The sequence below is a fragment of the Lonchura striata genome, chromosome 5, assembly GCF_050655825.1.
Source record: "Lonchura striata isolate lonStrDom1 chromosome 5, ASM5065582v1, whole genome shotgun sequence".
In the NCBI taxonomy this organism is placed as follows: Eukaryota; Metazoa; Chordata; class Aves; order Passeriformes; family Estrildidae; genus Lonchura; species Lonchura striata.
This window is the reverse complement of record NC_140707.1, coordinates 20,489,626-20,517,310: the sequence shown is the minus strand read 5'-3', so window position 1 is coordinate 20,517,310 and position 27,685 is coordinate 20,489,626. Positions and strand designations below refer to the sequence as shown.

At 48.7% G+C, this 27,685-nt stretch overlaps 2 protein-coding genes across 5 annotated transcripts; one reads left to right on the top strand and one right to left on the bottom strand.

The window, feature by feature from the left end:
- Positions 1-194: 194 nt before the first annotated feature.
- GCHFR (GTP cyclohydrolase I feedback regulator) lies at positions 195-7,500 on the bottom strand. Its single transcript, XM_021555987.2, has 3 exons — positions 5,458-7,500; positions 4,220-4,314; positions 195-1,009 (listed from the first exon to the last, which is right to left on the bottom strand). The coding sequence occupies exons 1-3, from the start codon at positions 5,491-5,493 to the stop codon at positions 886-888; spliced, it is 255 nt and encodes an 84-aa protein (XP_021411662.1). The 5' UTR covers positions 5,494-7,500; the 3' UTR covers positions 195-885.
- RMDN3 (regulator of microtubule dynamics 3) lies at positions 896-27,580 on the top strand. Of its 4 annotated transcripts, none has more exons than XM_085579978.1 (13): positions 896-1,035; positions 4,989-5,200; positions 8,654-8,855; positions 9,715-9,861; positions 13,014-13,272; positions 14,414-14,516; positions 15,320-15,380; positions 21,850-21,925; positions 22,690-22,767; positions 23,981-24,079; positions 24,653-24,706; positions 25,654-25,734; positions 26,324-27,580. In XM_085579978.1, exons 1-13 carry the CDS (start codon positions 1,025-1,027, stop codon positions 26,366-26,368), a joined length of 1,428 nt encoding a protein of 475 aa, XP_085436104.1. In that variant the 5' UTR covers positions 896-1,024; the 3' UTR covers positions 26,369-27,580. The 4 variants fall into 4 exon arrangements, with proteins under 4 accessions (XP_085436104.1, XP_085436105.1, XP_085436103.1 ...); XM_085579979.1 differs by lacking the exon at positions 896-1,035 and adding an exon at positions 4,312-4,334; XM_085579977.1 differs by lacking the exons at positions 896-1,035; positions 4,989-5,200 and adding an exon at positions 7,548-7,799 and having other exon boundaries at positions 8,542-8,855.
- Positions 27,581-27,685: the final 105 nt, after the last annotated feature.

Here is a 27,685-nt window from a genome sequence, read left to right as displayed (position 1 = left end):
GGTTCATAGAGTGCAGGTGTTACCCTGTCAGTGTGTGTGTGCCCAGAGCACTGGCCCCATCCTATGGGACAAGGTGTGAGAGGTGCCATCAGAACACCAGACCTTGGAGCTTTTAATTCCTGAAAGCTCATTCAGGAGCCGTGCATCCAGAGGGATTTGGCAACAGCTTTTAACGACCCACAGAAGGACATTGGTCTCTTTGGAGCAATATTTTATTGGTGTTATCCCCACAGCAGAATCCATGCACAATCCCAAACATGTGGGATTAGAGCCCACACCTGGAATAGTCACACAACAACACTTTCTGTTATTTTGGGAATCCCGTGTTAGGCTTGGATGGCAGTCTGGGATCTGGTGGTGCTGCTGAGCTGGAAACAGGCCTTGCTGCTAAGGGAAGGGATTCTCGGAGCCCTGGGAGTAGATTTAGTGGTTCCCTCTTGGATTTCAGGAATGAGATGGGATGGTGTCCATGCTTGCTGTCCCTCCCTAAACCTCTGGCCCAGGAGAAGGCACAAAGCTCTCCCTGGCAGCCTGGGGAGGAGGCAAACAGGCCTGTTACTGAGCTTCCTCCAGGACATGCTGAACACATGATTAAAATGTAAAAAGCTGGAATTTGCCAGACTGCCATCCCGCTGAAGGCAGAGCTGGAGCCATCTGTTCCCTCTGCCTGATTCTGAGCATATCTTCCTCCCCCTGCTCTTGGGAAACACGACAGGGATGGCAAAATTCCACCGGGTCCAGCTCTGCCTCTGTGCCGTTCCTCCCCTCACCCCGAGTGCCTGGAGTCTGGGACAGAAAGGAATTAAGGGGGGGAAATTTGCTGCCAGTCCTGTAAGATGATCTCCAGCAGGATGTTGTCCGGGTGGAAGGCAGGATTCTCCCTGGCTATTCCCTGTGGAGGCACCAGACCAGGGTCTGGCCCACGCCGGTCATGCTGACCACCCGGTAGCCGAGGCTCTCCAGCTTGTCCAGGACCATGCGTGGAGCGTCGTTCACATAGTACTCACAGCTGCACCCAGGAAAGATGGGAATAAGGTGAGCTGGGGGAGGAGGAGATGGGAATTTCCTGGTGGAAGTGAGCCTGCCTCACTCCTGCTCCCTCTAAGACCAGTGGCCACACCTGGCACGGGCGTGTGTGACACAGAGCCTTGGTTAACCCTGGGGGAAGGCACAGCCTGAGGTGCCAAACCACAGGAATCCTGTCCAGGAGGGAAGGATCAGGTTGAATGGGAATGTGGCTCAGGGGCTGGTGTCCAGAGCCGCATGCTGCTGGGTAACTGGGCTGACACTGCAGCAGAGGGTTCACAGGTTAACACAGTGAGCATGTTTTTAGCCTGCCTGGGAATTGATGGAGGAGGAAAGGAATGAGTCAGGTGTTTCTAAGGAATGAAATCCCAGTGTTCTGTTTATGTCAGACTATGTCTGTGAGATGGGCGAGTTTGAGAGACTGTTAGAATTTGGGGATTGGAACAAAGTGATGTTTTCAGGCAGGTGGGAAAGCCAGTAGTCATCCATCCTGCATGGAGCTGCCAGGCGAGGTGGAGCCCAGGCTCCTCTGTTCCAGCAGTGCCTGGGAGCTGGTACTGGGATCCTTGTCCAGCTCTGATTCCCTATTGGTTTATGCTGGCTCTATGCATGGATAGCTGTCCCACATTCCTACCCCTCGATCCCAGAAGCTCCAGGCCTGTGACACTGCTCCCAGTGAAGGAACCAGGCACAGACTAGGCTGAATTGGCTGGGAACAGCCAAGCTGAGCTGGCCAGTGGGACCTTTGGATGTGCCAGCCTCTCCTTTGACATGACTTCTGGGACAAGGCCCAGAGCAGCTCAGCTGTAGCTGACTCGCAGTGCCGGATAAGCAGATAATGATGGGCTGCAGGATCACTGGGGATCCTGTTTGGGCACCTGAAGCTGAACAAAGCTTCTGCTTTTCCTACTACTAATGATAAAAAAATCCAAAAGCCTTTCCAAAGCTTCTCCTGCTTGGATTTCAGATCCATACTGGAGCTGGGAGTGCTTTAAAGCACGAAATAACCTGAGATGTGAAAGATTTTCCAGTTTCTCAAGACTGTACTTGGCTGTAATTATAGATGTGGTGTAAAGATAATGTGCATTATTATAAGTGTCTTTGAAGTCTGTTCCTTCTCCAGGAGGGTTGCCACATACCCTTCAGATTCACAGTGGGACCTGGTAAATATTATTCCCACTATTCAGTGGTAGTTGCAGAGGCAGGGATTTGTAGAAACCTAAAAAACAGAGTAGCTGAGCTAAAAGCAGGAGGCAAGAGTTCCCAGGGTTTTATCCCAGCTGTGTGTTGAAGGAAATGAAGATTGCACACAGTGGGTATCAGATCTGCTGCCGTCTCCCTGTGCATCCAGTAGGGATGGAGGGGCTGGGATACCTGCAAAGCCTTTTCTTCCAGGTAAACCCCACCCCTTGCCCCACCTGGCTGCCCCAAGGGCTGTGACCCCGAGTGAGAGGGCAGGGACCACATCCCTGCTCCCCACACCTTGTGGGACTTAATGAGGGGCCGTGTGTCTGTGCAGAGCTGCGGAACAGGATCCGTGTGCTCCCTCATTACAGGGATTTCAGCTTCACCTCTAGATCCCAGCTTCCCAGCAGGTCTGTGCTGCTCAGGCTTTTCCTTCAGCCTCCCTACAAAGTCATGGCTAAAGTTCTAGGGCCCAAGGTGCTACGGAAAGGGGGTGTGCAGCATCCATAGCCAGGCTCTACTCGTGAAGGAATTGGGGATGGAAAATCCTGCTCGGCCACGGTGCATATCCTGGAGCTCCCAGCCGTGGTTGGGGTTCTGGAGGAGGCAGTCAGGCTCGTGGCTGTGGCTGTGCTCCGGGGGCTGCCAGCAGCCACATTCCAGCCAGGGGACTTGCCCCACTGCTCAGGCACACACGGGAGAACGTGCTGTGCCGCGGGGATGTGCCGCAGGGACACAGTGGAGTTCCCAGCTGTGACACAGGCCAAGGAGCAGGTGGGGCAAGAGGAGCTCAAAACGCTCCGGGACACGGGGAGAGGAGAAGGGTGGTGAATCCACCACGGGGATCCCACAGGAAGCTCGTATCCTTTCCCCAAAACAAGCAGAATGTGGTGCTTCTCTTCCTTACAGTGCTGGGGCAGGCACCACAGAGGTTTTATCCGTCTTTGCCTTTCTTTTCCACCTGAATCCCAGGGATCCTCGACCAAGTCTCTGAGAATCCAGTTCCTTCTTGGAGCCTGTTGTGTTTCCCTCTGTCTCCCATCCCGTTGCGTAACTCCGGGCTCCGCACGGCGGGTGGCAGCACGACTCCGGCGCTGCTCCAATCTCTGCCCCACCCACGGGTTTGGGAATAGCAGCACGGAGAAGGATCAGCCCGGCAAACCCCCCAGGAATGCAGCTGAGGGGGGGGGGGGGGGGGGCTCTATACTTATATTTTATCTCCTTACTATTGACATTTCCCACCCCACTCAGATTTTTAATGCTGCAGCAGGCAAGAGTCCAGCTCTTGGTGTTGGCCGTGCTGGTGCTGAGTAGGATGGTTTTCCCAGCTCCATGGATGGAAGCTTGGGAACATTTGGGATTAGATGCACCTTCTGTTTGAATGCCTCATCTTTCTCCTCCTCCTCCTTTTCCTCCTTCTCCTACTCCACACCACGGCACATGGGACACGGCAGGAATTAAGCTGCTCCTCTGTCAAGTTTTCTTGCATTTCAGGGTTTGTTTTGCTCTGCCATTGTGGTTTTGGTCCCACCCCACCCCAGGGAAAACCAGAAAGTGCAATATCAAGTGAGAAAAAAAAAAGGAAAAAAAATGGGCCAAACCATGAGGAAGATGCTGGTCACCTCTCTGAGTGGCACTTGGCCAAAGGCTGGGGTCAAACTTGGCATGGTCAGAGGGGGGGACATGGAGGATGGGATGGACAGACAGGCTGCAGCTTGGAGGGATGGGATGGTAAGAACTGGGTGAGCACTCTGGTTTCTCAGCACCAAGAAAGGCACAGGTAGAGCAAGGCAGGGATGGCACTAAGAGAGGGAAAGAGGGGTCAGGTGCTAAAACAGGGTCAGAGCAAGGGAAAATAAAGAACCAAGTGAAGTATCAGGCAGCATTTCCTCATTAACAGGACACATGGGAGTCCTGGGATTAACTGTACAGCTGGAAGGTGCTGTGGGGAATTCCAGGAGTGAAAATGTTCTACATTCCTTGGGAAAATAATGAGAGAAGGACTTACAAGTTGTTCCCCAGCGTGGTCCTCTTTGTGGCCCCCAGGATACTCATCAGGTGGGGATCTGAGTGCTCGTCGCCCACCATGGTGGGCCCAGCCTCCTGTGGGAAGGCATGGAGCGGTGAGTGACACGTGGTGACATGGCCACCCCCTGTTCCCAGCTCAGCTCCAGTGAGAGCCCTTAAGGAAGGGAATTGCCATCAGCCCACCCTGGGAGGAGGGGCCCTCAGTCCTGGCCACTGCCTGGAAGGTGCAGCTGCTCACCTGGAAGGGTTCCAGCCTCAGCTCAATGCCAAGTTTCACGTTGGAAGTGTTTGCTTTGCCCCTTTGGGAACGAGCAGAGCTTCCAAAGTCTCTGAAGGGCAGACTGAGCCCTGCTGCTCCAGGCTGTTCCCTCCAGGGCCATAATCCATGTGTCCCTTCCTGTACCTCATCCACAATCACTCAGCTTGTATGATCCCAAATGGCGCTGCCAGCAGGTGCTTTGGTGCTGCAGCATCCCCACACATCCCCATCCCCAATCCACTGCTGCTTCCTTTGGGACATCTCCAGTGGCAGTAGCAGCAGTGTCCATCATAAGTCCCTCCCTTTGCTCATTTGCTGTTTTCACTGTCCCTACTTTCTGCCCCAAACCACAGCAGCAGATCCAGGCTTCTGGATTTTGGGAAAAGGGAAACCTCAGATAAACACACAGCTGTGAGTTCCTGGAGTCCTGCAGGATGTGGGTGCTGCCAATGCTGAGGATTAATGTTTGCTTTGTGGCTTTGTCTGATAGGGACAGCCAGCAATGCCACCAGTGCTCCTGGACACTGATCCCAGCCAGAGATCCCGACCACTGTCCGGCTCCTGTCTGCCCCAGCCGTGCCCACTCCCTTGGCCACCTTTTCTACCCTGGAATGGCTGTTTGGGGACGAGGGAAAACCAGCTATGAGGACAAGAGGACAAGAACCCTTTGGCGTTCTTTGGAGCTTGCCGCAAGTTTCCTAAGTGAGTCGCTGTTTGGGACAGGAGGCTTTGGGGGCAGCAGAGCCGGGATGGGGGCACCGGGGCCGCTGGGGTACAGCCTGGGCGTGCTGGGGTCCCCCAAGCCTGCATCACCCCCCGACCCCCCAGCAGCAGCAGGGCCAGCCCGTGCCGGCATCGCACCGGGGCACCGCGGGCTGAGCGGGTCTCACGGCTCGCCCCGGTCGGTCCCTGCTCGCCCCCCGAAATTCCCCACCCTCGGGGGTCCCGCCGGGACTCACCAGGCGGATTTGGGTGCTAATGAGCAGGTACGGCATCTCCGCTCCGCCGCTCCCGCCGCCGCTCGTGGGGGACCGTGCCCGGGGCCGCCCCCGGTCCCGCCCCGCCACCGCCGCCCCCGGCAGCGGCGGGGAAAAGGCTCCCGGGGGGCTCGGGGGGCTGGGGAGCGGGAGGCACCCGGGGGGCTCCGACGGATCCCTCGGGATCTCGGTGCTGCCCTCCTAACAAGGGATGGGCAAGAGGTGATGGAGCAGGAGGGGACAGAAGACGATGAGCAGGGAGGAGATGGACCAGGAGATGATGAGCAGGGAGAGGATGGACCAGGAGATGAGATGCAGGGACATGGAGGACAGGGAGATGATGAGCTGGGAGGCAATGAGTAAGGAGATGATGGATAAGGGAGACGAAGAAAACGGAAATTAATAGCAGGGAGATAAAGGAGCAGGAAATAACAGCAGGGAGGTGAGGACTGGGAGATGGTGGAGCCAGGCAGGTGGGCCCTGCAGAGCATTCCCACTCCCACCCTGCAGTCTGACCAAACATTCCCCTGAAGCAGAATGTTCAGCATTACCAACATTTTTTGGGGAAAAACCTGTTTTTCTACTTGCTGTTGAGTTATTATCTGAGAACATGGGGGATTTAAATCCTTTCATAATTGGAGAAGTTCCATTTCCCGAGACCGGGACAGGCAGAGGTGCTGCATATCCATTATTATTGATGTGTTATTAATTATTAATTGTTGTTGTTGTTACAATTACTGCTTTTGTTGTTATCGTTGGCATTGTCATTGACCCATTGGTTTGGTTTGGTGAGATACAAGAAAAAGAAACCCCAGAGGCTGATTGTCTCCTCTTCCTAAAGCACATCCCACAAATCCCAGTATGTCCATTAGGAGTTCCCTGTGGGATACCTCCCCACACAGATTAAACATCAGCTTGTTTTCATCATTCCTATCCTCAAAAGAGCCTCCTCCCCAAGTCCTGGAACAGCTGGAATGTTTGCTTATTGCTCTCCTGTCCCAGTGCAAACCTGTTGCCCAATGAAGCAAGGGCACATTTCACCCAGCTGGGTTGGATTTGGACAGAATTCCCATCATCCATTACCCCTTTGGACCTCTGCTGGGCACGTGTGGTCTGTAGTCACGCAGGGAATTATATGGATATGCAACCCAGACCTTTCCAGAAATTAAAGGAAATCTGCCCAGCTCTGGGTCTGACTCTGATGTGGCTCTTTCCTGGGGAAAAAAGATAGGAAGGAAAAAGGAGGGAAACGAGAGCAGAGCTATACGTAACATTTTAATATTGAATTTCTTGAGGAGATACCACAATCTGGGAGGCAGACAGATCTCATCCATCATCCCAAAGCAGCTTATCATGCTCTGGCTCCGAGCTGGCTGCTCCCAGCTCTCTCAGGATTGCTCCCAATAATTCAGATAAAGGGAAGCAGAAGGTTCTTTGGCTCTGCCCAAATCCTGCTGTCACCCAAACCCCCAGGAGCAGGGAGCACACAGAGGGCTTGGTTTTCCCTCTCCTGACTGGCGCCTTTCCCTAAGGAATCCTTTGGCTCATCCAGGAAAAGCTATTTCTAGTTTCAATGCCTCTGGGGTAAAGAAGTTCTTCCCGGGGGATCCCACCAGGAATGGAACCACCCACCACATTTCCTGCAGAAGGGAGAATTCCAACCCCAAAAGTTTGGGATGATTCTTTGGCCACTCCTGTCTCCTTGGCCTAAAATCCATTATCTCATCCCCAAAACCGCTCCCTCACTACAACAACCCCGTCCCGCTCAGCTCCCTTGGGCACCCCAAATTCCCATTTTTTTTTGGGGGGGGGGGCACGTTTGTCCCTCCCTGATGGGAGCTGAACACCAAACGGAGCGTCGGGCTGTGCGGGGACATCCCAGCCGGGCCGAGGTGTTGTCACCACGGCGGGACAGCTGCCGAGGCGGCAGCAGGTGCCAGCCGGCGGCCTTGGGGGGCTTTTCCCGGGGCACCGCGCGGATTTGCGGGCGCGGGGGGCGGCGGTGACACTCCCGAGGGTGGCCCAGGTCCGTGTCCCCGCCGCCTCCAGGCGCCACCAAAAGGGACGCGGCCTCGCCGCCCCGAGGCATGACGTCACGCGGCCCCGCCCCGCCCTCATTGTCGCGTCTCCGTGACGTCATCGCTCCGCGCCCGCAGCGGCCATGGCGGTGGCGGGGCCGGGCCGGGCCGGGCCCCGGTTCGGGATGGCGCTGGGGCTGGCGGCGGGCGCCGGCCTCTGCCTCGGCGTGCTCTGGGTCATGCGCCGCCGCTCCAGGGAGGCGGCGGGGCGGCCGCGCCGCGGGACGGGCGGGATGGAGCGGCGGGGTAAGCCGGGGTCGGGATGCGGGGAATGGGGTTGGAATAGGGAGGAATGGGGAAAATGGGATGGGGTGGCACGGAGCTGGAATGGAGGAAATGGAATGGGGTGGGGGGAAACGCGATTAGAGTAGGAAGAATGGGGTTGAAGCGACGGTAGTGGGGTTGTAATGCGGGAAATGGGGTTGGAAAAGGAAGAATGAATGGAGCTGGAGTAGGGGAGAATTGGGATTGGATGTGGGGGATGGACTGGGGGAGCGGGGCCGAGATAGGGGAAAGCGAGATTTGGAGTGTTGGGCTTTTAGAAAGTGCTGATTCCGAACCCTCCGCTTGCTGGGTTTCATCCAGCAAAACTTCGGGAACAGAAAATGAAACTGTGTTTTTCACAGTGATCATAGAACAGTGGAATCCTGGAATGGTTTGGGTGGGAAGGAACCTTAAAGCTCATCCAGGCCTACCCCCGGCCTTGGACAAGGACACTTCCACTATCCCAGGTTGCTCCAAGCCCTGTCCATCCTGGCCTTGGACACTGCCAGGAATGGGGCAGCCACAGCTTCTCATGGCAGCCTGTGCCAGGCACTGAACACCCTTACAGGGAAAGGCACCTTCCAATATCCCATCTAAATCTCCCCTTTTCCAGTTTGGAGTTTTTCTCCTTTGTCCTGTCACTCCAGGCCCTTGTAAAGAGTCTTTTCTCCTTCAGGCTCCTTCAAGGGGCAGTTGAGTCACTGCAGATCCTTGGCTTTTCCAGGCTGAACAATCCCAACTCTCCCAGCCTTTCCCTGCCAACAGAGCCGTGGTGACATCTCCCTCCCCCTGGAATCTGGGGGGGACTCTGAGGGCCTCCTTGTGCTCTGCTGCAGGCCAGGCCATGCCCAGGGCTCTGCTCCTGGCGGGCACCAGCGATGGAGCCGTGCCCAGCCCCCTGCTGAGGCAGGAGGAGCAGCTGGAGCTGTTGGAGCGCCTGGACTTCGTGGTGAGGAACGTGGCGGAGCTGAGGAAGGAGGTGGAGGCGGTGCGGAGCAGCCTGCAGGAGCTGGCCATGGAGATCGTGGGGGAAGTCAGGTGCTGCCCCTCTCTCCCGGGCCTGCAGCAGCCCCTGCCTGCACGGGAAAACAGCCACGGCTTCCAGGGATCCTCCTGGGCTGGGAGGGACCTCAGAGCCACCCACCCACGGGCAGGGACACCTTCCACCAGCCCAGGTTGCTCCAAGCCCTGTCCTGGAGCGCTCCCAAGGGAGGGGGCAGCCACAGCTTCCCTGGGAAATCCTGCACCAGCCTCACAGGGAAAGATCCATACCCTACATCCAACCTAAATTTCCCTCTTTAACTCTGAACCTGCTCTGTCACTCCAGTTCCTGGTGCAGAGGCTGGATGAACATCACATCTGTGGATCCTGTATGGATTGTCCATGGGTTGTCCATGGAGGAGGGTCTGCTTTACCTGCAGATATATTAGATACATTCTATTATATAATGTATTTCATATAATTTTATATATATAATATCTATTATATCATTATATATTACATTTTATACAATGTGCATTATATAATAATACAATCATAATGCATTAACACATAATGCATCATAATACATTATATAATATGATATATATTATATAACTATAATTGTCTATGTAACACATTATTATATAATTATATCTATATAAAATTATATAATAGATAAAACATATATATTATATATAAATATGTATATAGAATATATATATGCAATATATAAAATATATATTATATGCTATATATTATACAGAATACAAAGTTAGCTCCATTTAAGTTTGTACAAACACCTCGTGAATTCTTTGTCTAGAATGGGAATTGGGTGGAGTCTGCTGGAGAGGAGAAGGGGAATAACAGACATTTCATTACCAAACATTTATTTCTCTTCCTTTTTCTTTCCCTCCAGGACCCACCTGGAAGAAACCCAGCGTGTGACTCGCCGGAGGAAGTTCCCCTTCTCCAGGGAAAGAAGTGACTCAACAGCCTCCAGCTCCATCTATTTCTCAGCCAGCTCAGGGAATCTCAACACAGATGATGGAGAGAGTGAAGGAGGGTAAGCGGAGCACTGGGACAGATGTTTTAGGGGATTTGGTGCTACATCTGGGCAGTTTGGAACATAAAGAAGGGAATTTTCTTCCCCTACTGCCTGTTTTAATTTGCTTTTGTTCCAGTTAGGGTGTTACTGCCAGGGCCAGAGAGATCTGAAATGATCCTGACTTTTAGAGAAAGGAAAAAAAAAAAAAAATTTTTTTTGAGGGGTTTTAAAGAAAAAATTTGATTAGGGAACCTTGCGGAAGGAAGGGAAGTACAAGTCCAGCCTGGTAATGGAGTGAGAGAGTATGGAAATCAAATTTCCAGGCAATATATATTATATTAAAATGATTAAATCACCAAATATCCTGAGGTGGAAGGGACCTAGGAGGATCATCCAAGTCCAACTCCTGGCCCTGCACATGACAGAAAAGTTCTGTGTGATGTAAGAGCATCATTAAAAATGCCAATATATTGCAGGTTTATTCCTGTTAGACAGGTAACAAGTTCTCCTGCACCCATGACTGCTGATTTTCTGAGGAAATGATGCTCCTTTGTGCCTGAATCTGACCACTTCTGTAGCCTTTGGGGTATGGAAGTGTGTCCCAAAACAGCTGATGCTGCCATGTGAATTTTCCCAGAGCAGTTGGGATGAAATGTCATTTAAAGAGGGATTTTAGATCAGTGGGAGCATTTTGGGGGAATTTGAGCAGCCAGGTGACCTGGGGGCTGGAGCCAGCTGCCATTTCAGCTGGGATTTGTCCTGCCAAGACAAAGGACAGGGATCTGGGACTGCCATAAGCTCCTGTTTGTCTCTAATAACTAGAGCTGGTGAGGGTGATCTCATTGGGGTTGTAGAGCTTCATTCAGCTCAAGTGGGTGTTGGGATGAGAGGGAAGTGAGGAAGGGAGTGATTCATGGTGGTTTAATAGGTAACGAGGCTGCAAAACAGATTTTAGAGCTGTGGAGTTGCTTCTGAAGGCAGGACTTGGATATTTGGATAACAGCATATGCACTGAATCACCAGGGGACAAGGGGTTGTGTAGAACTGCTGGAAAAAGGGGTTTTGGCCACACACCCCCAGCCTTGGCTGTCAGAAAACTGCCAGTTCAGATCACAGAAAATTGTGAGTTGTGACAGAGGCCAAGAATTCAGGGTTGCAAAAAAGGCACCTCCTCAGGGGAGAGGGGTGTACTTTACTGCAAGACCTCATTAATTTATTGGGAATCCAGTGGTGGTTGGTGGAGTCCTTACCTTTTAATTAACATCTGTAATTAGCTGTAATGACCACTGTGGGGATTGGTGGATTAGCAGCTCTCACCTGATTTAAAACTGGAATCTCAGGTAATGCCTCACTCTGGTCCTACAGAGAGGTGTAAAAATATCAGCCAGGCCAGGACCAGCTGCCTGTAGTGTGCAATGTTGTCTGCTAGGGATGTAAATGTGCTTGACAAGTAATATTTTTAGGGTAGGAAATGTAAATTTTGGGAAAAACCGAAGCTTTAGAGCAGGCACTGGGAGGAGGAATGAGCCTGTTGCCAACAGAGGGGTTTCAGCTGGGGTTCCTTGCTGACAGCTGAATTCTTTCAGTGAAATTCAGAACAAAATCCCCCCATATCAGCTTTATTTTGTGAACCATGTGGTCATGATCTTCTCCAATTTTAGATGCAATTCCCAAAAAATCTCCCAAGAGTTTTCAGGGGGGTTGTGCTGCTTAATTTCCCTGTGTGGCTTTGGGTTTTGGGCTTCTTCACCTTCTCTTCCCATGGGCTCTGTTTTCCTTCAGGGTCACCATATTAAAGCATTCCAGAGCTTTCCATCATTGTAAACTCAGGAAAACAGGCTGATAACACCTAAATCCCTTAATGTCCCTGAAAACTTTAGGTTTCCTTGTCTTTTTGAACTGGTAGAATCTCGTGGGTGCTGTCTGGCAGAAAACACGGTTGGTGTTTGAGCTGAAGGGCTGAAATCTTGGCAGCTGCCAGTAAAATGTTGGGGGTTAGGATGGGGAAATCAGGGAATTCGAGGACTTTGTGTTTAATTACTGGAAATGAGGTGGTCTAGAGAACTAATAGTGCCATTAATATTAAGAAATGTAAAGAAATGAGGATTTTAATCTGAGGCAGAGCGTGCCAGTGTCACCTACCCTTGTGTTGGTTATCCATTAATTCAGTGTCATCTCCAGCAGGGCATCCTTGCTTTCCTGCCTTTGCAGTGTGAGGCTGATGCTTTATTTCTTGCCTTAAAATGTTTCAGGGCAACATGGTGGGGTTTTGAATGTCTGGGTGAGGGTTGGAGGCTGCAGTGAGGGAGCAGAGGGGAATTCCTGAGAATTAGGGATGGTTCTCAGGAAGCTTTGATAGCCAAACGTGTCTTGTTATCTGTGTGTGGGCAGAGCCCTGTCACTGCCTCCTTCAGATAGGGGCTGTGGTCACATATCTGTGTCCCCAGACAAAGGTAGGGCCACAGGGCTGTCTCTAGGAGGAGGAGGAATCAGCCAGGACAGAGGGAAGCACAGCTGGAAGTACCCAGTGCCCCCAGAGTGCAGGGAACTCAGATCCAGCAGAACTGCTGAAGTTCTCTTGGGCAGTTAGTGACTTAAATCAGCAAAAGCCCCGTGGTCAAGTGCACATTTTGAAATGGCTGGCTGATTTGTGCCTGCTCTCTATTTAAGAGCTTGCAGGTGAAAGTGAGGGGCACAGATAGCCTTGTTTGGAAAGGAATCTGCTCTGTAAGTAGACTCCCTGCTGCTGTGGTACCAACGTGTAACCCTGGTTTAAATTTCAAATTTTAAATGCCCAGCTTGGGTGCTGGGGGAGCTTAATTTTCTCCATTTTCAGGAGCTTTGATCTGAGCTTTACAGTATCACTGAGGTTCAGAGGAGGTGACAGGGTGTGCAGGGTATGTGGTGACAGGCAGAATCCTGGAATGGTTTGGGGGGGAAGGGACCTTAGAGCTCATCCAGTGCAGGGACACCTTCTATAGACCAGGTTGCTCAAAGCTGACTTGGGACTTAACTTCATTGTCACCTTCATCCTTCAGCTTTCTGAGGGTGATACGAGAAACGAGGCTGTGTGAGACACTTGGGTTGTGAAGTTTTTTTCTGGGATAAGCTAAGATACTCTTCCTTTCCTCTCCTCAAACTGCTTCGGTGATGTTTTTTTCCCCCCAAAGTTACACCACGGCCAACGCCGAGTCCGACTACGACCGGGAGTCGGAGCGGGAGAGTGAGGACGAAGTGAGCTGTGACACCGTGAGGACCGTGCGCAGGGACTCCCTGGACCTGGTCGCCGAGGATGAAAGCCCCCTGCTCCCAGATTCCTCGCTGGAGGAGGGTCTGGGGCAGCTCCTGGAGCAGGCTGACCGCCTGCACAGCGGGAATGAGCAGGACAGGAGAGAGGGCTTCCAGCTGCTCCTCAACAACAAGCTGGCGGTATAGGTGCCTTGTTGTATTTTCCAGCAGCAGGGGAGGGTCAGCTTGGGTGTCAGGAGAGATTTCTTCACTCAAGAGTCCAACCTGGAACTGATCCCCAGAGCACTGAGTGCTGTGTCCAGTCATTCCTTGGACACCTCTAGAGATGAGGACTCCACCGCCTCCCTGGGCAGCCCCTTCCATTGCCTGACCACTCTTTCCAGGAAGAAATTCCTGAAATTTCTGGAAATTTCTCCTGGTGTCCAACCTAAACCTGCCCTGGCACAATTTGAGGCCATTTCCTCTTGTTCTATCCCTTGCTCCCTGGGAGCAGAACCTGTTTCCCCCTGGCTGCCCCATCCTGTCAGGGAGATGTGAAGAGGAAAAAGGTCCCACCTGAGCATCCTTTTCTCCAGGCTGAGCCCTCCCAGCTCTGTTGCCTTCCCTGGACTTGCTCCATCCTCACCCTGTCTGCCTTTCTGACTCTCCAGAGCTGGGCACAGCACTGGAGGTGCCCCTGCAGTTCCCAGCCCAGAGAACTCTTCTGCAGCACTGGCTCCTAAACTCACCCTCTCTGCGGTTCCACTTGGCTTCGTTTGGAATTGGGCGTTTTAAAGCTTAGAAAAATCCCTGCATGACTTCAGCTGTGTGTGCCCTGCTGTGCTTTGTTGCTGAGCTGATGAGGGTGTTTGGGCTGTTTGTGTTCCTGGTGTTAGCGTTCAGGGACACACATAATTACGGGATATGATTATATGCAGGTGCTTTTATTGAGAGCTCTGGGAATCGGGTGCAGACTCAAATCTGACTCCAACATGGCTTTCAAGCTGAACGTATTTTATATTCTATCGTTATATAACATTAATATTAATTATTAAACTTATATTGTTCTATTGTATACATTGACATGAGTTTCTCATGATCTTTCTTAGGTCCCTCATGATTATTCTTACGATTAAACAGTAATTTTATTTAATTACTAAACAATCATCACATCTAACAATTATATCATTTATCATGTACTAGCTACACAGGTGCAGTTCTAGTAAGGTACAAAGGCTTCCTGTACTCAGGGTATTTATTTTCTTTTCAGGGCCTACTAAGCTTAATTTTCCTTTTAACCCTGAATCCCCATGATTTTAAACCCTTTTACTCTCCCTTGCAGTACGCGGGGCAGCACGAGTTCCTGTGGCGCCTGGCACGGGCACACTGCGACATGTGGGAGCTGACGGAGGACGAGGAGGAGAGGAGGTCCTATGCCACAGGGGGTAAGGAATCCCCTGCTGCCCCAAAGGAGGGCTGGCACTCATCTGCACAGCCCCTCCACCTGCCAGCAGGGCTGTGGAGTCACTGGTTTTGCCTAGAATCTGGTTTTTAGGGGAGTGGGAAGCAGCGCTTTAAATGAATTTTTTGTGTTTAAAAACCGAGCTTTCTGAAAGAGTCTAAATAGAATGAGACCTACTTAGAGCTGGGAAAGTTGTTTCTCAAACCTGTCATTCATTTCTTTGTGATACTAAAACAAATCATAAATATAAAATAAACAAGCTTTGCTCTAGCGCGCTGGATTTTCTCTGTTGCCAGCACGTGCAGATATAAAAAAAATATCTATTTTTAAATTCACTTTAACTTCATTCCCTCATTGTTCTTTACCACCTCAAAGGTGTCTGCAAGATTTTAGATGAGTCAGAATGGAACAAAAATCATCTTTATTACAGTTAAGATGTGCAACAAAATACACTAATCAAAATAATTTCTGTCTTGTTTATAATGCACATAACTAAATAGAGTTAGTTAATACTGTAGCTAGTATAATTACTCTTTCCTGGGAGCCATTTAAACATGGAATTCTAAGTTTTATATTGTCCTTTTAGCTATCAATAGGTGCTTAGTTTTCAGCTTTTTGAACATGCCAGAGGACAAAATTATGCATGGGATGTTTCCAAGCCAAATGCATTATCAAATTGACAAATATATGACTTCTGTGCTGTTCTGTTACTCTGACGGCCTCAGAAAAAGAAAGTGGGAGAGAAAGCAACTTAATGTCTTACCTCTGACTACTTTTATGTTCCAGGGAAGGAAGAGCTGGAAGTTGCCTTGCAGAAATGGGATCAAAGTGCTGAGTGCCACCAGTGGTAAGTGCCTTTTTACTTCTTGCTTTTAAGAAGAGTAGGGCAAGGACTTGGAGTTTTTTGTGAGCTGAGGTGCAGTTAAAAAATAATAAATACAATCCCCCCCACAAACTTCTTTCCTGTTACTTGCACTGTACCACACTGGTGGTGTTTTTCCATAAAAAGCCATTTTTAACAGCTTTGCTTGCTTGGTGTAAGGAATAACTTGACAGACAGTAGGTTTGGTTGTGATGGTAGGAATAAATTTGGGGTATCTTACAGCAACTTAATTATGAATTTCTCTCTGAAGAGTTCTGGAGGAAAAGCTCCCAAGTGGAGCTGCTTTTGAGGCAAGAGGGGATGTGTTTGACTCCATCAGCTCTGCCAAATTCCCTGTTTTCCACTTAGTTCTGGAGGAAGGAGATCCATCACTCACCAGACAGGCTTTTAGAGTCCCCTGGAAGTGTTTTCTGGCACTGCTGACTCTGCTCTCGTCACCCTGCAGGGCCCTTGTCTTGGAAATGAAGGGACCCAGCAGCACGTGGCTCTTTTTTATTTAAAGAGATATTCTATGTATTTGTTCCATGCTAAAAGAAGAGATGATCTGCAGTTCAGCCAAGCAGGTGTGACCAACATTTCTGCACAGGGTTTGAGAGAGGACGCAAGAGAGGGGAAAAGCTCCCTTCAGCAGCCTGGATGTGCAGGCTGTGCTTGCAGCTCATGTGTGGAATTTTTAAATGTCCTTTATAAAAATTACTCCAAAAGAGAGTTTGTGGAGTGGCACAGATATATGGAGATAAGGGAACGTGCTTTTCTGTTACTCTGGTGAATTCCTCTGTGAATGGTGTTTGTCAGCAGTTCCACTGAAGGATTGACAGCACTTAAATTAGAATAAAAGGGATTTTTTTTTTTTACTGCTCTCAATTAAAGCTTTGATTGGAAGGAGGAATTTGAGAGCAGGAAAATCTCCAGCAGATCATGGTGCTGGGATCTTGTCTCCCAGCTTAACATCTTGAAGTTAATGGGGTTTAGTTGCCAGGGTGAATCTTAAAATTTGTATTTTGCAAAGTCAGGTTCTACTCCAGTGTCCAAATATTGACAGTTTTGTCTTGGAATTCCAAGTGTGGGACAATTCTTGGCCCCTCAGACCCCTTTCCCTAATAGAAGTTAGGCTACTTCCTGCACATCTTGTTTCCAATTCTCCAGGGCAGCTGGAGGAAGCAAACAGCAGAGCAGCATGTGGGAGGTGTGGCATTTCTTGGGGATGAAATGTGTAACTCCCTTTATCAGCACACAAATTACTATTTTCTGCCATGAATAGAACAGGAAATTATTCCCTTCCCAGCTCTGAAGTGGTCACAAGCTGGCTTAATTGCAGTCTTTCTTTATGCTAATTGAATTTACCCTGGGGATAAAAATCAGCAGAAGTTTTAAAGCTTTTTTGGGGTGGATTTGATGCCCCAGCTGTTGGGGGAAACGATCAGAGAACATTGTTCACATTTATTTAAATTACAGTTTTATTCTGTCGTATTTCTTTCTAGTGACTAATTTCCTTGGTGAAGAATCCTTTATTATCTTCTGTCACAGGGGAATAATTTATTATGTCTCACCACCCATGCTGTCTTTGCAATATTCTTCTCCCTCTTGTAGTTTTTCAGACAAAAGTGGAGGGATTGTTGGAGTGGCATGGCTTTGTGCTGGTGTGGTGGTCCTTTGCATTCTTTCTTCTACACACAGCAGTCACCATCATCTTTTCTCTTTCCCACTGCATCTGGAATGGCCACTTTAATAGAAATATTCCCAGTTATTTTGCTGCCTCTCCACACAGGCTGTGTGAAGCTGATGGTGCAGGTCACCTGGGCTGCATTTTTTCTCTGTGTGCATCACTTCATGTTCATTTTCTGTTTTATCAATTGCCTCTTGGAAGTTTGTGGGTTACTTCAGATGAAATTGTGCTGGTTTTCGGTGCTTATTCATTGTCTTTTCTGCTTGTTATTTCCTCCTGCTGCCCACATCATTCCCAGTTTTTGAGGTGCCAAGGAAGACAAGAGGTACTTTGCCTACAGTTATCATTGCAAGGAAAAATTTCTCCCCTCAGTGCCTTGTTGTTCAGTCATCACTGACATTTTAAAGAAACTAAGAAAGAAAATAACTGGGGAAGGGAAGGATTTCTCCTGGGGAATCAGTGCTGGCTACAGCTCCTTTCGGGGTTGGAAGGATTTGGCAGCAGGAGGAAAAGTGGTTTCTCAGGAGTGCCAGGGAGAGCAGTAAATGTGTGGCGCTGTGTCTGGGCTGGGCTTTGGGATTTACCCAAGCACAGGAGAGGCTTTCATGGCTCTGCTCTGGCTGTGAGTGTGGGACAAAGCTCTCCTTGCAGCTGTTGCTGCTGGAAGGCAGCCGGTGCCAAGGGAGCCATCTCCAGACAGAATGGAGCAGGAATTTGGTCAGGGCTGCACAGACAAGCCAGCCTTGTGCAGAGAGACTGATCTCTGCCGCTGCTGCCCTTGGGAGTTTCCCCTGGGAAATGTGGGAGTTGTGTTGGGCATTAAATGCATTTAGTGCCTTAATAGTAGATCTGTGTATGAGAAGTGGAGGAATCACAGGGAATTATCTTAGAGCCTCTTTGCTCCCGACTTACAATTACCTGGTTCTTACCTTGGATTTAGACACCAGAGTCATTCTCTGCTTTGATTTTCAGAGATTCCTGAGCAGGTAGAGCTTTTGTCCATTTAAACCGATTTCTCCATGAGCTGATTTCAGCTCTTGAGTAGGACAGAGCAAGTTCCCAAGCCTGTTCTTGCTTTTAGGGATGGATGGATGGATGGATGGATGGATGGATGGAGCATCAGTGGCTGCACAGACCTTTCAGAAATGAATTGAGAAACAACTGTGGCTTTCTAGAATTCCCAGCCCATTTCCTATGGGCGTTTTCAGCACAACTGCAAGCACAAGGCAGCAGCTTTAGGGATCAGGAAAGGAGAGTGAGCTGTGAATTTGCCTTGGCTTCCATTCCTCTTGCTTAAAGTAATACTGAAGTGCAACCAGAGGGATTTCAGAGAAACCTGAGGAAAATTGTGCAGGTGCTGTGTCAGGAACTGTGGTTTGAGTTGGATATTTTGCCCTGGAAATGAAGCACTGTCTACTGACAGGCCTCGCTGTGGGAGGAATCATAAGCTGCAGCCCCCTTGGAGTTATCCTGTGTGCTGTGGAGAAGTGGGATTGGCTTGGATGAGTCTCCAAAATGTGCCCTTTCTTCTGGAGAGTCTGGCAGTTTGGTGGAACATCTTGATCACCAGCCCTTTTCAGTTCCATGGGTACGTCTGGCTGTCCGTGGGCAGATCCTGGATTTTTGAAAAGTCACAGCATTCCGGATATGCCTGGAGATGGCTTTAATTTAACACCTGGCAGTGCTTCAGCATTTCACTCTTGCTGCCTCACTGCCCAGATCTGGCCAATTCTGAGGCAGATTCTGGATTTATGAGCTGAGCATTTTCTGTTCTGCAGGCAGATTAAACAGGGAGTTTGCTGTCAGTGTGATATGGGGCAGGAGCAACTCTGGGGATAGGTGTTAGGAAATAGTTCAGCATGTAGTGGAGGGAAAATAACATGGAATTAGAGCTGTCTGAATGCATCTCCCTGACTTCTCTGCCCTGGAAGGTGAATTCAGAAATGTGAACATCCAGAATACAGGAGCTCTCCCATAGGGATGTTTGTGGGCTGTAAGGAAGGGGGGAACATCAGCCTTCCCCACTTTTTCCTTCCATCTCCCCTTGGAAGAGCCAAAGCTTTTTTTTCCCAACCTCTTCAGGATCAGCTGGTCATTAATTTCAGGTTGAGACATTGGGAGTTCTGCTGTCTCTCTCAAAACACTAATTCCCAAATAAATTCTTACTTTAATTTTAGGTTGTTGCAGTCTAAATACCTGGCTACTAATTCCCTGTCCCCTTAGTCAAGTGCAAGGGAGTCACATACATCTACCCAGTGCACAGGAAGGTGAAAAACTGGGAATGCTCACAAAATACTGGGAAAATTGTCTTTGATGTGGTTAAAAGAGCTAAGAGCTGTGTTTGGGCTAGCAGAGCCCCCTGACCCTGGAGGAGAGGTGCTGGAGACTCTGTATTCCATGACAAAGTCCTGCTTCCAGGGAAGTCAGAGTGCAAAACCCAAAAAGTCCTTCACAGTCCTGAGCTCAGATCCTGGGGATTTAAGCTGGAAGATCAGGCTCTCTCAGCTGGGGGTTCCTGCTTCCACAGAGTTTATTTTCGAATAAATCGGGAAATCCTGATCTGAGATTCCTGGGGGAACTGGTGTGTCAGCTGCTTAATGAGGAGTCTGGCTACTATTAATCAAGGATATCCTAAGGAAAGCTCTGGATGGATCTGAGCAGTAATGCACAGGGCACCCACTGGTTACAGGGGATGAAAATCCCGATCATCATTATTTTTAATCTCCTCATGTCCTGCTGCCCAGCCCTCCTGCACCTCCACAGTGCCTCTGGTGATGCTCATCCCGATGATGCTCATCCATGGAATGAGCTGGAATAAACCACTCCATCCTGCCAAGCTGAGCAAGCAGGGGGCAGAACAGCAGAAAGCAGAGCCTAAAATCCCAGAAGTGCAGAGCTGTGGGTATGAAAATCCCCAACAGTCCAGTGACCCTGAACCTGGGATCAGCAAAGCCGGGTTGAGAAGAATCATCTTTCCTGGGAATACAATGAAAATCAGATCAGATGTCTCTTCCCATATTTATATTTTTAGTTTACTTCACGGCACCAAAATAGGACTGAAATTTAATTTGTTGCTGCTTTTGTGGCTTTTTCATCAATGTTTTACCAGGCTGTTAAAAAAAACCCTGGAATTCATATTTGACATGAGACAACTGTGTGATTTATTGTCTAGGAATATTTTATCTCATGATCTTAGAAAATAAGCTTTTTATTGGCTTGTATTTCTCAACTCATGTTGTGGTTAGGGATGTTTAGTCCAGGCTGGTGTTTGTTGGGAAACAAAGTGGCGAAGATCTTAAAAACACTCCATGATCTGCACACAACAGAGTGGGGCAGTGGAGCCCCAGCAGCAGGAAAAGATTTTTGTCCCATAAGCCACTTATCTGGTAATCCTTGCCATTACTACAAAAAATAAGAGTTTTAGAGCTGATCTAAAAGCTTTTCCACAAGAAAGTTAACAAATTAAAGGAAGAGATTTATGGTAAGATGCTAAATTGTTCAGGAATTGTGATTTTTGTGCTGTAACTTACACACTGGAAATGGAGCAGTGAGGTGTGAGGGGATTTGTGGGTTTTTGTGACTCTGAGGAAAGTGTAATTGGAGATTTAAAGGTCTCCTGACAGATTCCTGCACATCTGCTGTGGTTAATCCTGAAAGATGCTTTGGGACATCAATACCTGTGGCAGCACTGGGGTGTGGGTGTAGGAAAGGGGATTTTTATTTGCATCTTTCTGCTTTCCAGCTTTATTTTTTTGCAAGAATGAGCCGTGTTATTTGTCTGTCTGTTCCACTTTTTTTTTTGAGCCAAACTCAGAGAAGGGATGGAAATGTCCTCCGCTCCCAGAGCTTTTCACCCAAGCAGGATAGGAGAGGCCAAACTTCCATCTGCATGTTCTGTCCCACTTGAGAGCTTTCTGAGCTGTTGTTTCTTGGGAAGTGATGCAGGGAGGGAAGTTTTGAACCATTGTAATGTAGGGAGGTGAGGTGGAAGGGTGCAAATCCACAGGGAATTAATTTGAATTTCACGGCTTGTGCAATAACTGCTTTTGCTGGGGCCTTGCTTCTCAGGCTTACAACTCACAGTCTCTTACTGGACAAAGCTAAATGTCTTTGCACTTTCAGCACTGAACTTGTGTCATTCTGTTTCCCAGCTGCAGGATGTAGGTAGGTTTTCCAAATGTTTCCCTGGAAGTAGAGCCCTGTCTGCTGCAGCTGGGCTGCTGATAAGGAGGTCTCTGTACCCCGTAGTTGATTAGAGCTGCTCTTAGTCTGCCTTTTGCTGCAGTAACTTCACTCTGCACTGCTCTGGGTTCTGACACAGCTTTCCCTGCTCAGAGAAGCAATTCCAGCTGTGGAAGTGTGCTGGTCCTGGTTTTTAGCCATCAGTGCAGTGAATTTGTGTTGCACCCAACCCCTCTGGCTGCCTCATCCTTTGAGCTCATTCCTTCCTGGGTGCTACATTTTTGCTGCTTATGTCTTTTTCTGTGAGGGATGTGCTGTTTTCCTTGTTTTCCCCACTAAAGGGTGAAGCTTTAATGATCTTCACAGAATCCTGGGATTGTTTGGGTTGGAAGGAACCTTAAAGCTCATCCCATTCCACCCTTACCATGCAACATACACCTTCCACTACCCCAGGCTGCTCCAAACTCTGTCCAGCCTGGCTTTGAGCACTTGTAGATGTTCATTTTGCAGCCATGGACAGCAGTTAAATGTGGATTCAGTGTGGATTCAGTTCCAGCTGGCTCATGCAGGTGTCTCCCCATGCAGGTTTGCCATCCTTTGTGGGCAGGTGTCAGAGCAGGAGAGCATTCCCAAGCGCATCCAGGCTGGATATGCTTTCAAGGTGAGTGGCCAGGAGGTGCTGGGCTCTGAGTATCAAACAACACTCATTTCTGCAGCAGGAAATTGGGAAAATCTGCTCCAGTACTTCTTAGGGAAGCAGTGGATTTCAGAGCTGCCACGAGTGGGTGGTTTGAGGTGAGGAGGCTGATTCCAGCCATGGCTTTTGGGAGTGACCGGGCTGAGTGCAGTTTTACACTCTGTAATTGCAGAAAAGAAAAGAAATCTTGCAAATGAATTTAGATAAAGGACGAGACTTAGAGCTTGAAACATGGAATTATTACGTAGTGACAACATGCAGCACCAGCTTGTCTGCAGTATGTGCCTGTGAATGACCCACACCCTCCCAGGCAGCAGTTACTGCTCAAAGGGGATTTCATTTGCCTCAAATTCCCTTTTTTTCATTCCTAGTATTATTACTACTGTTATGATGCCTTGTGGGTGTTCCAGGGGAAAAGGATGTCCATGGAACAGATCGCAGGTTATTGTTTCCCCATCAGCATTTGGCATGATCAGTGAGGTTATGGCAAAGCTCTGGAGCAGGAATGGAATGCAGGACAGCTTCTTTGTGTGTGTATGTGTGCAGAAATTCTGTCCTTGAGGCTGGAGAAATGCTGCCTTTCTTTGCTTGCTGAATCCAGTCTAATTTTACTGTTTGTGACACTTAAATTGTGGATTCCTTCCTTTCCTCTTTCTCTACCTGATCTGGTGGATATTTTATTTGCTTTTGACGAAGATGTGACATGTGCTGGTGATGCTTTCCCACAGGAACACATCGATAAAGCCATTGCCCTGAAGCCACAGGACCCACAGCTCTACTATCTTCTGGGCAGGTGGTGTTACCAGGTAACAGAATTTACCATCACCCCCTGGGCAGGCCTCTGAAGGCTTCAGAGCTCCAGTCTTGGGTTTTTAGTCACTGCTGGTGGCATGGGAGGGGAAATGGCAAGGATGGGTTAGGAAAATCCCAAGCTTCAAACTCCTTTTCTGCTCCCAGTGCTTTGCTTGGTAAAAACAAGCTTCCTTCCATCCCCTGAGCACAGAGGGGTGCGGTCAAGGCCATGTGAGGAGCTTCTGCTCACAGTGTTGGTGTGTGATGTGTTGTGTGTGTCCCCCTGCCCCTGCCACACACAGAATTGGAGGCACTGGCTGCATGTGCCAGCTGCTTTATGCTTCCTGACAGGGAAAAGCTTGGAGTCAGATGCCAAGGTCTCAATCAGATGTAGAGCCTAAAAAAAGGGAATAAAAGTCTGCAGTGACTGTTGCTGTTCCCTTTGTGCCATTGGAAAGCACTTTGGGAATTGAGCTATAGTGCAGAGATTGTAGCTGGCATAATTGACAGTGGGAATTACAGAGCAACCCTGAGCTGAGCTGCTGGGAACTCCTGGCTCTTTTCCTGTGTGGAAAAAGAATCTTCCTTCATGCTCAGCCTGGAGCTGCTGAAGCAGTGGAAGAGAACCATGGGTGGAGAAGTATGGTAGTGCTTCATCTAGTCTGCATTGTTAGAATTATATAGGATTAAACAGGGTATTGTCAGAGGGAGGTGGTGAAGTCCCCATCCCTGGAGGTGTTCAGGGAATGCCTGGAGGTGGCACTCGGTGCTCTGGGCTGGGTGACAAGGTGGGGATTGTCACAGTTTGGCCTCCGTGGGCTGCGAGGGTTTTTCCAACCTAAGTGTTTTCATGATTATCTGGTGGGAATACTTCAGCCTGCCTCTCCCAAGGAATCACAGGGTGGGGGGGAGCAGGACCTTGTGGAAGGTTTAGGCTGGGAGAAGGGAGAGCACAGGTGGGGACTGGTGTGGCTGCAGCATGGCAGGTTGGGATTTGGGGCCATCCAAATCCCAGATGTATGGAACTGTAAAACCTGACCTGGGACAAGGGAAAGCAAATCTGGTTAAATTCTGTGGCCAGACTCGGATACTCCATGGGAATATTCCGACACTGCTGAGGGGTTTGGCTTCCTCCCTGCTGCAGGAGCATCTCCCAGAGACTGGGCAGGCCCTTGTTTCTGTGCTGGTGTGGGATGGATGGGCCAGGTTGCCCTTTTGTCTGTGCAGGTTGCCCACCTGGGCTGGCTGGAGAAGAGGACGGTGTCGGCGCTGTTCGAGGCCCCCCCGACGGCCACGGTGCAGGACGCGCTGCAGAACTTCCTGCGGGTGAGGAAATGTGGGAATGTGCCAGGAAGGGGCATCACTGAGCTGCCCAGCTTACAGGCATGGCACTGGGCTGCTTGGATCCCTCCTGGTGCTTCCCCATGGCCTGGGACCTGGGTGGAAGGAAAGCTGGTGAGAGGGAAATTTGAGAAGTGTCCATTCCAGAATAGGCAGACAAAAGAATGGGATTGTTGAAGATGTCAGAATTGCAGCCCAAAGTGTTGGGAATTGGTTTAAGGGGGGTTGGTTTTCCTTTCTAAGGCTGCACAGAAAAGGAATTTCCTTTCTAATTCCTTGCTCAGTACTGAATACATCTGGGCTGTCCTTCCAGCATGGCAGCTCCTTCCCTAGAATATTTTATCTAAAGCCGGGCTGACTTCTGCATTTCAAACTTTTCCAGACAACTGCTTGAAGGTTTCATGGATATAGTGCTTTATGTATTTATTAGGATTCTCCTTCCTGCCATCTATTTATTTTCCATTAAAAGCTGCAGTGAGCTTGATGTAAGAATTAACTGTGTCCTTGCATATCCTAATGTCTGCTCTTCCCTGTCATACCCTCCCTCTGTTCCTGTAGGTCGAGGAGCTGAGCCCAGGGTTTTCCAAAGCAGGAAGAGTTTACATTGCCAAGGTAACCACTCATTTCTTATTTGTTCAGAGGGCAAGAAATATTTGTATTGAAAATCACCTTTGGCTGTAAAGTGCTGACCAGGTGGAAAATATTCCAAGCAGGAGCAGAATTTTTTAGGATGATAATATTTCCTTTTATCTTTTAAATCTTTTTAGACCAAATCACCTCGTGCAGAGGCTTTAAAATTCAGGGGTTTTGCTTTTGATGCACTCAGTGGAGCATCCCTGGTTTTTAACAGATGAAATTCTATATAAAGCAGGAATGGTGACTTGGCAGCTGTGTGCTGGAGGTTTAATCCTTCCCCACCATGACTTCTGTGGTGATAAAACCAGAGAATCATGGGGAGAGGTAAAGGATAAAGGATTTCTCATTCCCTGTCCAGCATGGGAGTCTTGAGCCCTCTTTCTAAGGGGGTTTTTAGCACCCACTTCCTTTTCCTGGGTGTATTTCATGGTCTCCAAAATACCTCCAAGACTCTCTGGGCACCCAAAATCTTCCTGTTCCCAGAGGGATCAGTGTGCCTCAGCTACTGGTCACATGGAGAATATTTCATACCTACTCTGGGACCTGACACTCCTGTAGATATATTTCATTTTCAGCAGGCTGGGGAACGATGTGCTCCCTGGAGATAGGTTTTGTGGAGAAAATGGTGTGAGGAAGAGGGGAAACAGCTACTGAAAAATCAAAGTAGAGCTTTGAAAAGGGTGAAAACCACAGGGACACCTTAAAATGTCCAAGCAAAACTCAATCTCCTTCCCCAAAATGAGAGTCAAATATAATTTAGTATTCCAAGATCTGGTGGTGCTTCTGACACCTTGTGACTGAGGGATACTGCAGGACATACCAGTGCAGAGGCAAAAACAGCTCTCCTTAGCAGTCGCCCAGTTCCATTTGCTGCCTGTTTTCTCCCATTTAACTCCTCGCCCATGACCATTTTCCCTCCCCAGTGCTACAGGGACCTTGGGAACACCTCAGCAGCGGTGCTGTGGATGGACCTCGCTGCGGAGCTGCCAGGGTACACCAAAGAGGTAACACTCAGCAGGAGCAGAAATGGGCTCTGCACCTCTGCTCCACTCCTGTGAGATCCCAGCTGGATCTCTGCATCCACAGGGAGCAAATCCAGAGGAGGGACGGAGCATCTCTGCCATGAGGAAAGGCTGAGAGAATTGGGATTGTTCAGCCTGAAATAGAGAAGTTTGTGGTATCCTAATTGTGGCCTTCCAGTGACAGGAAAGAGGGAGAGAGACAATTTACAAGGGACTGAAATGACAGGAAGAGGGGAAATAGGGGCTTCAAACTGAAAGAGATCATGCTTGGATCAGTTGTTAGGAGGAAATTCTTCCCTGGGAGGGTGTTGAGGCTCTGGCACAGGTTGCCCAGAGAAGCTGTGGCTGCCCCATCCCTGGAAGTGTCCAAGGCTAGGAGCAGCCTGGGCTAGTGGAAGGTGTCCCTGCCCAGGAACTGGATGGGTTTAAGATCCTTTTCAACCCAAACCATTCCAGGACTCCACGATATGCTCAAAAGCTAGTTTGGGGTTGGAGAAAAAGAAGGGAAATGGTGTTTTTTATTTGTTTTAATCAAGCTGTGCATTTATGAATTTCCCTCTTGCATTTCCAGGATGCAGAAAGTGAGAGAGAACTTGAGGAGATGCGCTCAGTCTGAGAGAAATAATTTTGGAGAAATTCATCCCACTGCAGAGACAGTAAAATTCCAAATGGATTTCATGATCCTGACAATTACGAGTACACTTCAGGGATAAGCCACAAGACTTAAAGGAGAACACCCAGCAGCACATCCAGGAAAACATCTTGGAATTAATGGGATAAAATAGTGATTTATTTTCCTTTGCAGAGCACTGCATGTGTTTGATTTTAGGATCCCTAAAAATATTACATTCGTGAAAAAAAAAAGGGGAAATGTGGGGGTTTGTAGGTAGAGTTTGTGATATAAAAACATTTGTGGTTTTATATATATATATATGGCACATATACGTGAGATACTTTGTGATATAAATATGTATTATATATATTTTTATGTATGTGTGTATAAATATATATATATACTTATTTATTATATATATGTATGCACATATATATTTTATATCACACTCTTTGCCTATCAGAAATCCTTGCTGGTGAGCTCCCAATTCATTCCTGAGGAAAACTTGAGCCAAATTTTTTTCCAGTTTATTTGTGTTGTATTTTCCATAGTAATTAATGGAATCAGTTGTAATTACTGTTCAATGGCTTTTGTGGATGTTCTGGGGAGATCAGTTTCCAAGTGGGACCAAGGAACTTCTCTGCACAATCCAGACTGGATGCTAAGAGGTTCGTTAGTCAAAGAACTGAGGAATAGGATTTTAAACTTCAGGATTTTCTCCCAGTGATGTTTCTGTCTTTCTTCACATGAGACTGAAAACTAATGTCCTTCCAAACTGTGCTGCTGTGGTTTAGATGGAATCCCTGAGTTTAGGAAGTAGTTCTTGATAAGAGAACAGGCCACAGGGGTGGGAATATCCTGTGGCAAAGATGCTGTTTTGCTGTGATGATCTTCTGCCACTGACAAGATTAATTCTCTTCGAATTAATTATCTCCTGGACTAATGAGGCGACGCTGAGGAGGTGAAGCCAACGACTGACATTCCTCTTGCAGCTCCTGGGGACCAAACAAGAACAGGGAACTGTGCTGGATGCTGACACAGATGGGGAAGGAAAATGTGCTGTGGAATTCCTCACATATTTATCAAGGCTTTGTTGGTATCCCTTAAAATTCCAAAGGCAGCTACTGAACACTAATTCCTGAATGTCTGTTTCATGATGGGGTGGTTGTGAGGGGTAAAAGGAGGAGTGTGTGAGTAAAACATTCCTTAAATCACGTTTTTTCCCCTTGCACTGTGGTGGGTTTGTTACTTCCTGAAAATAACACTGAAGGGGAAAAGCACAGCAGATTCCAGCATTGAAACTTCCTGGATTGCAGGTGT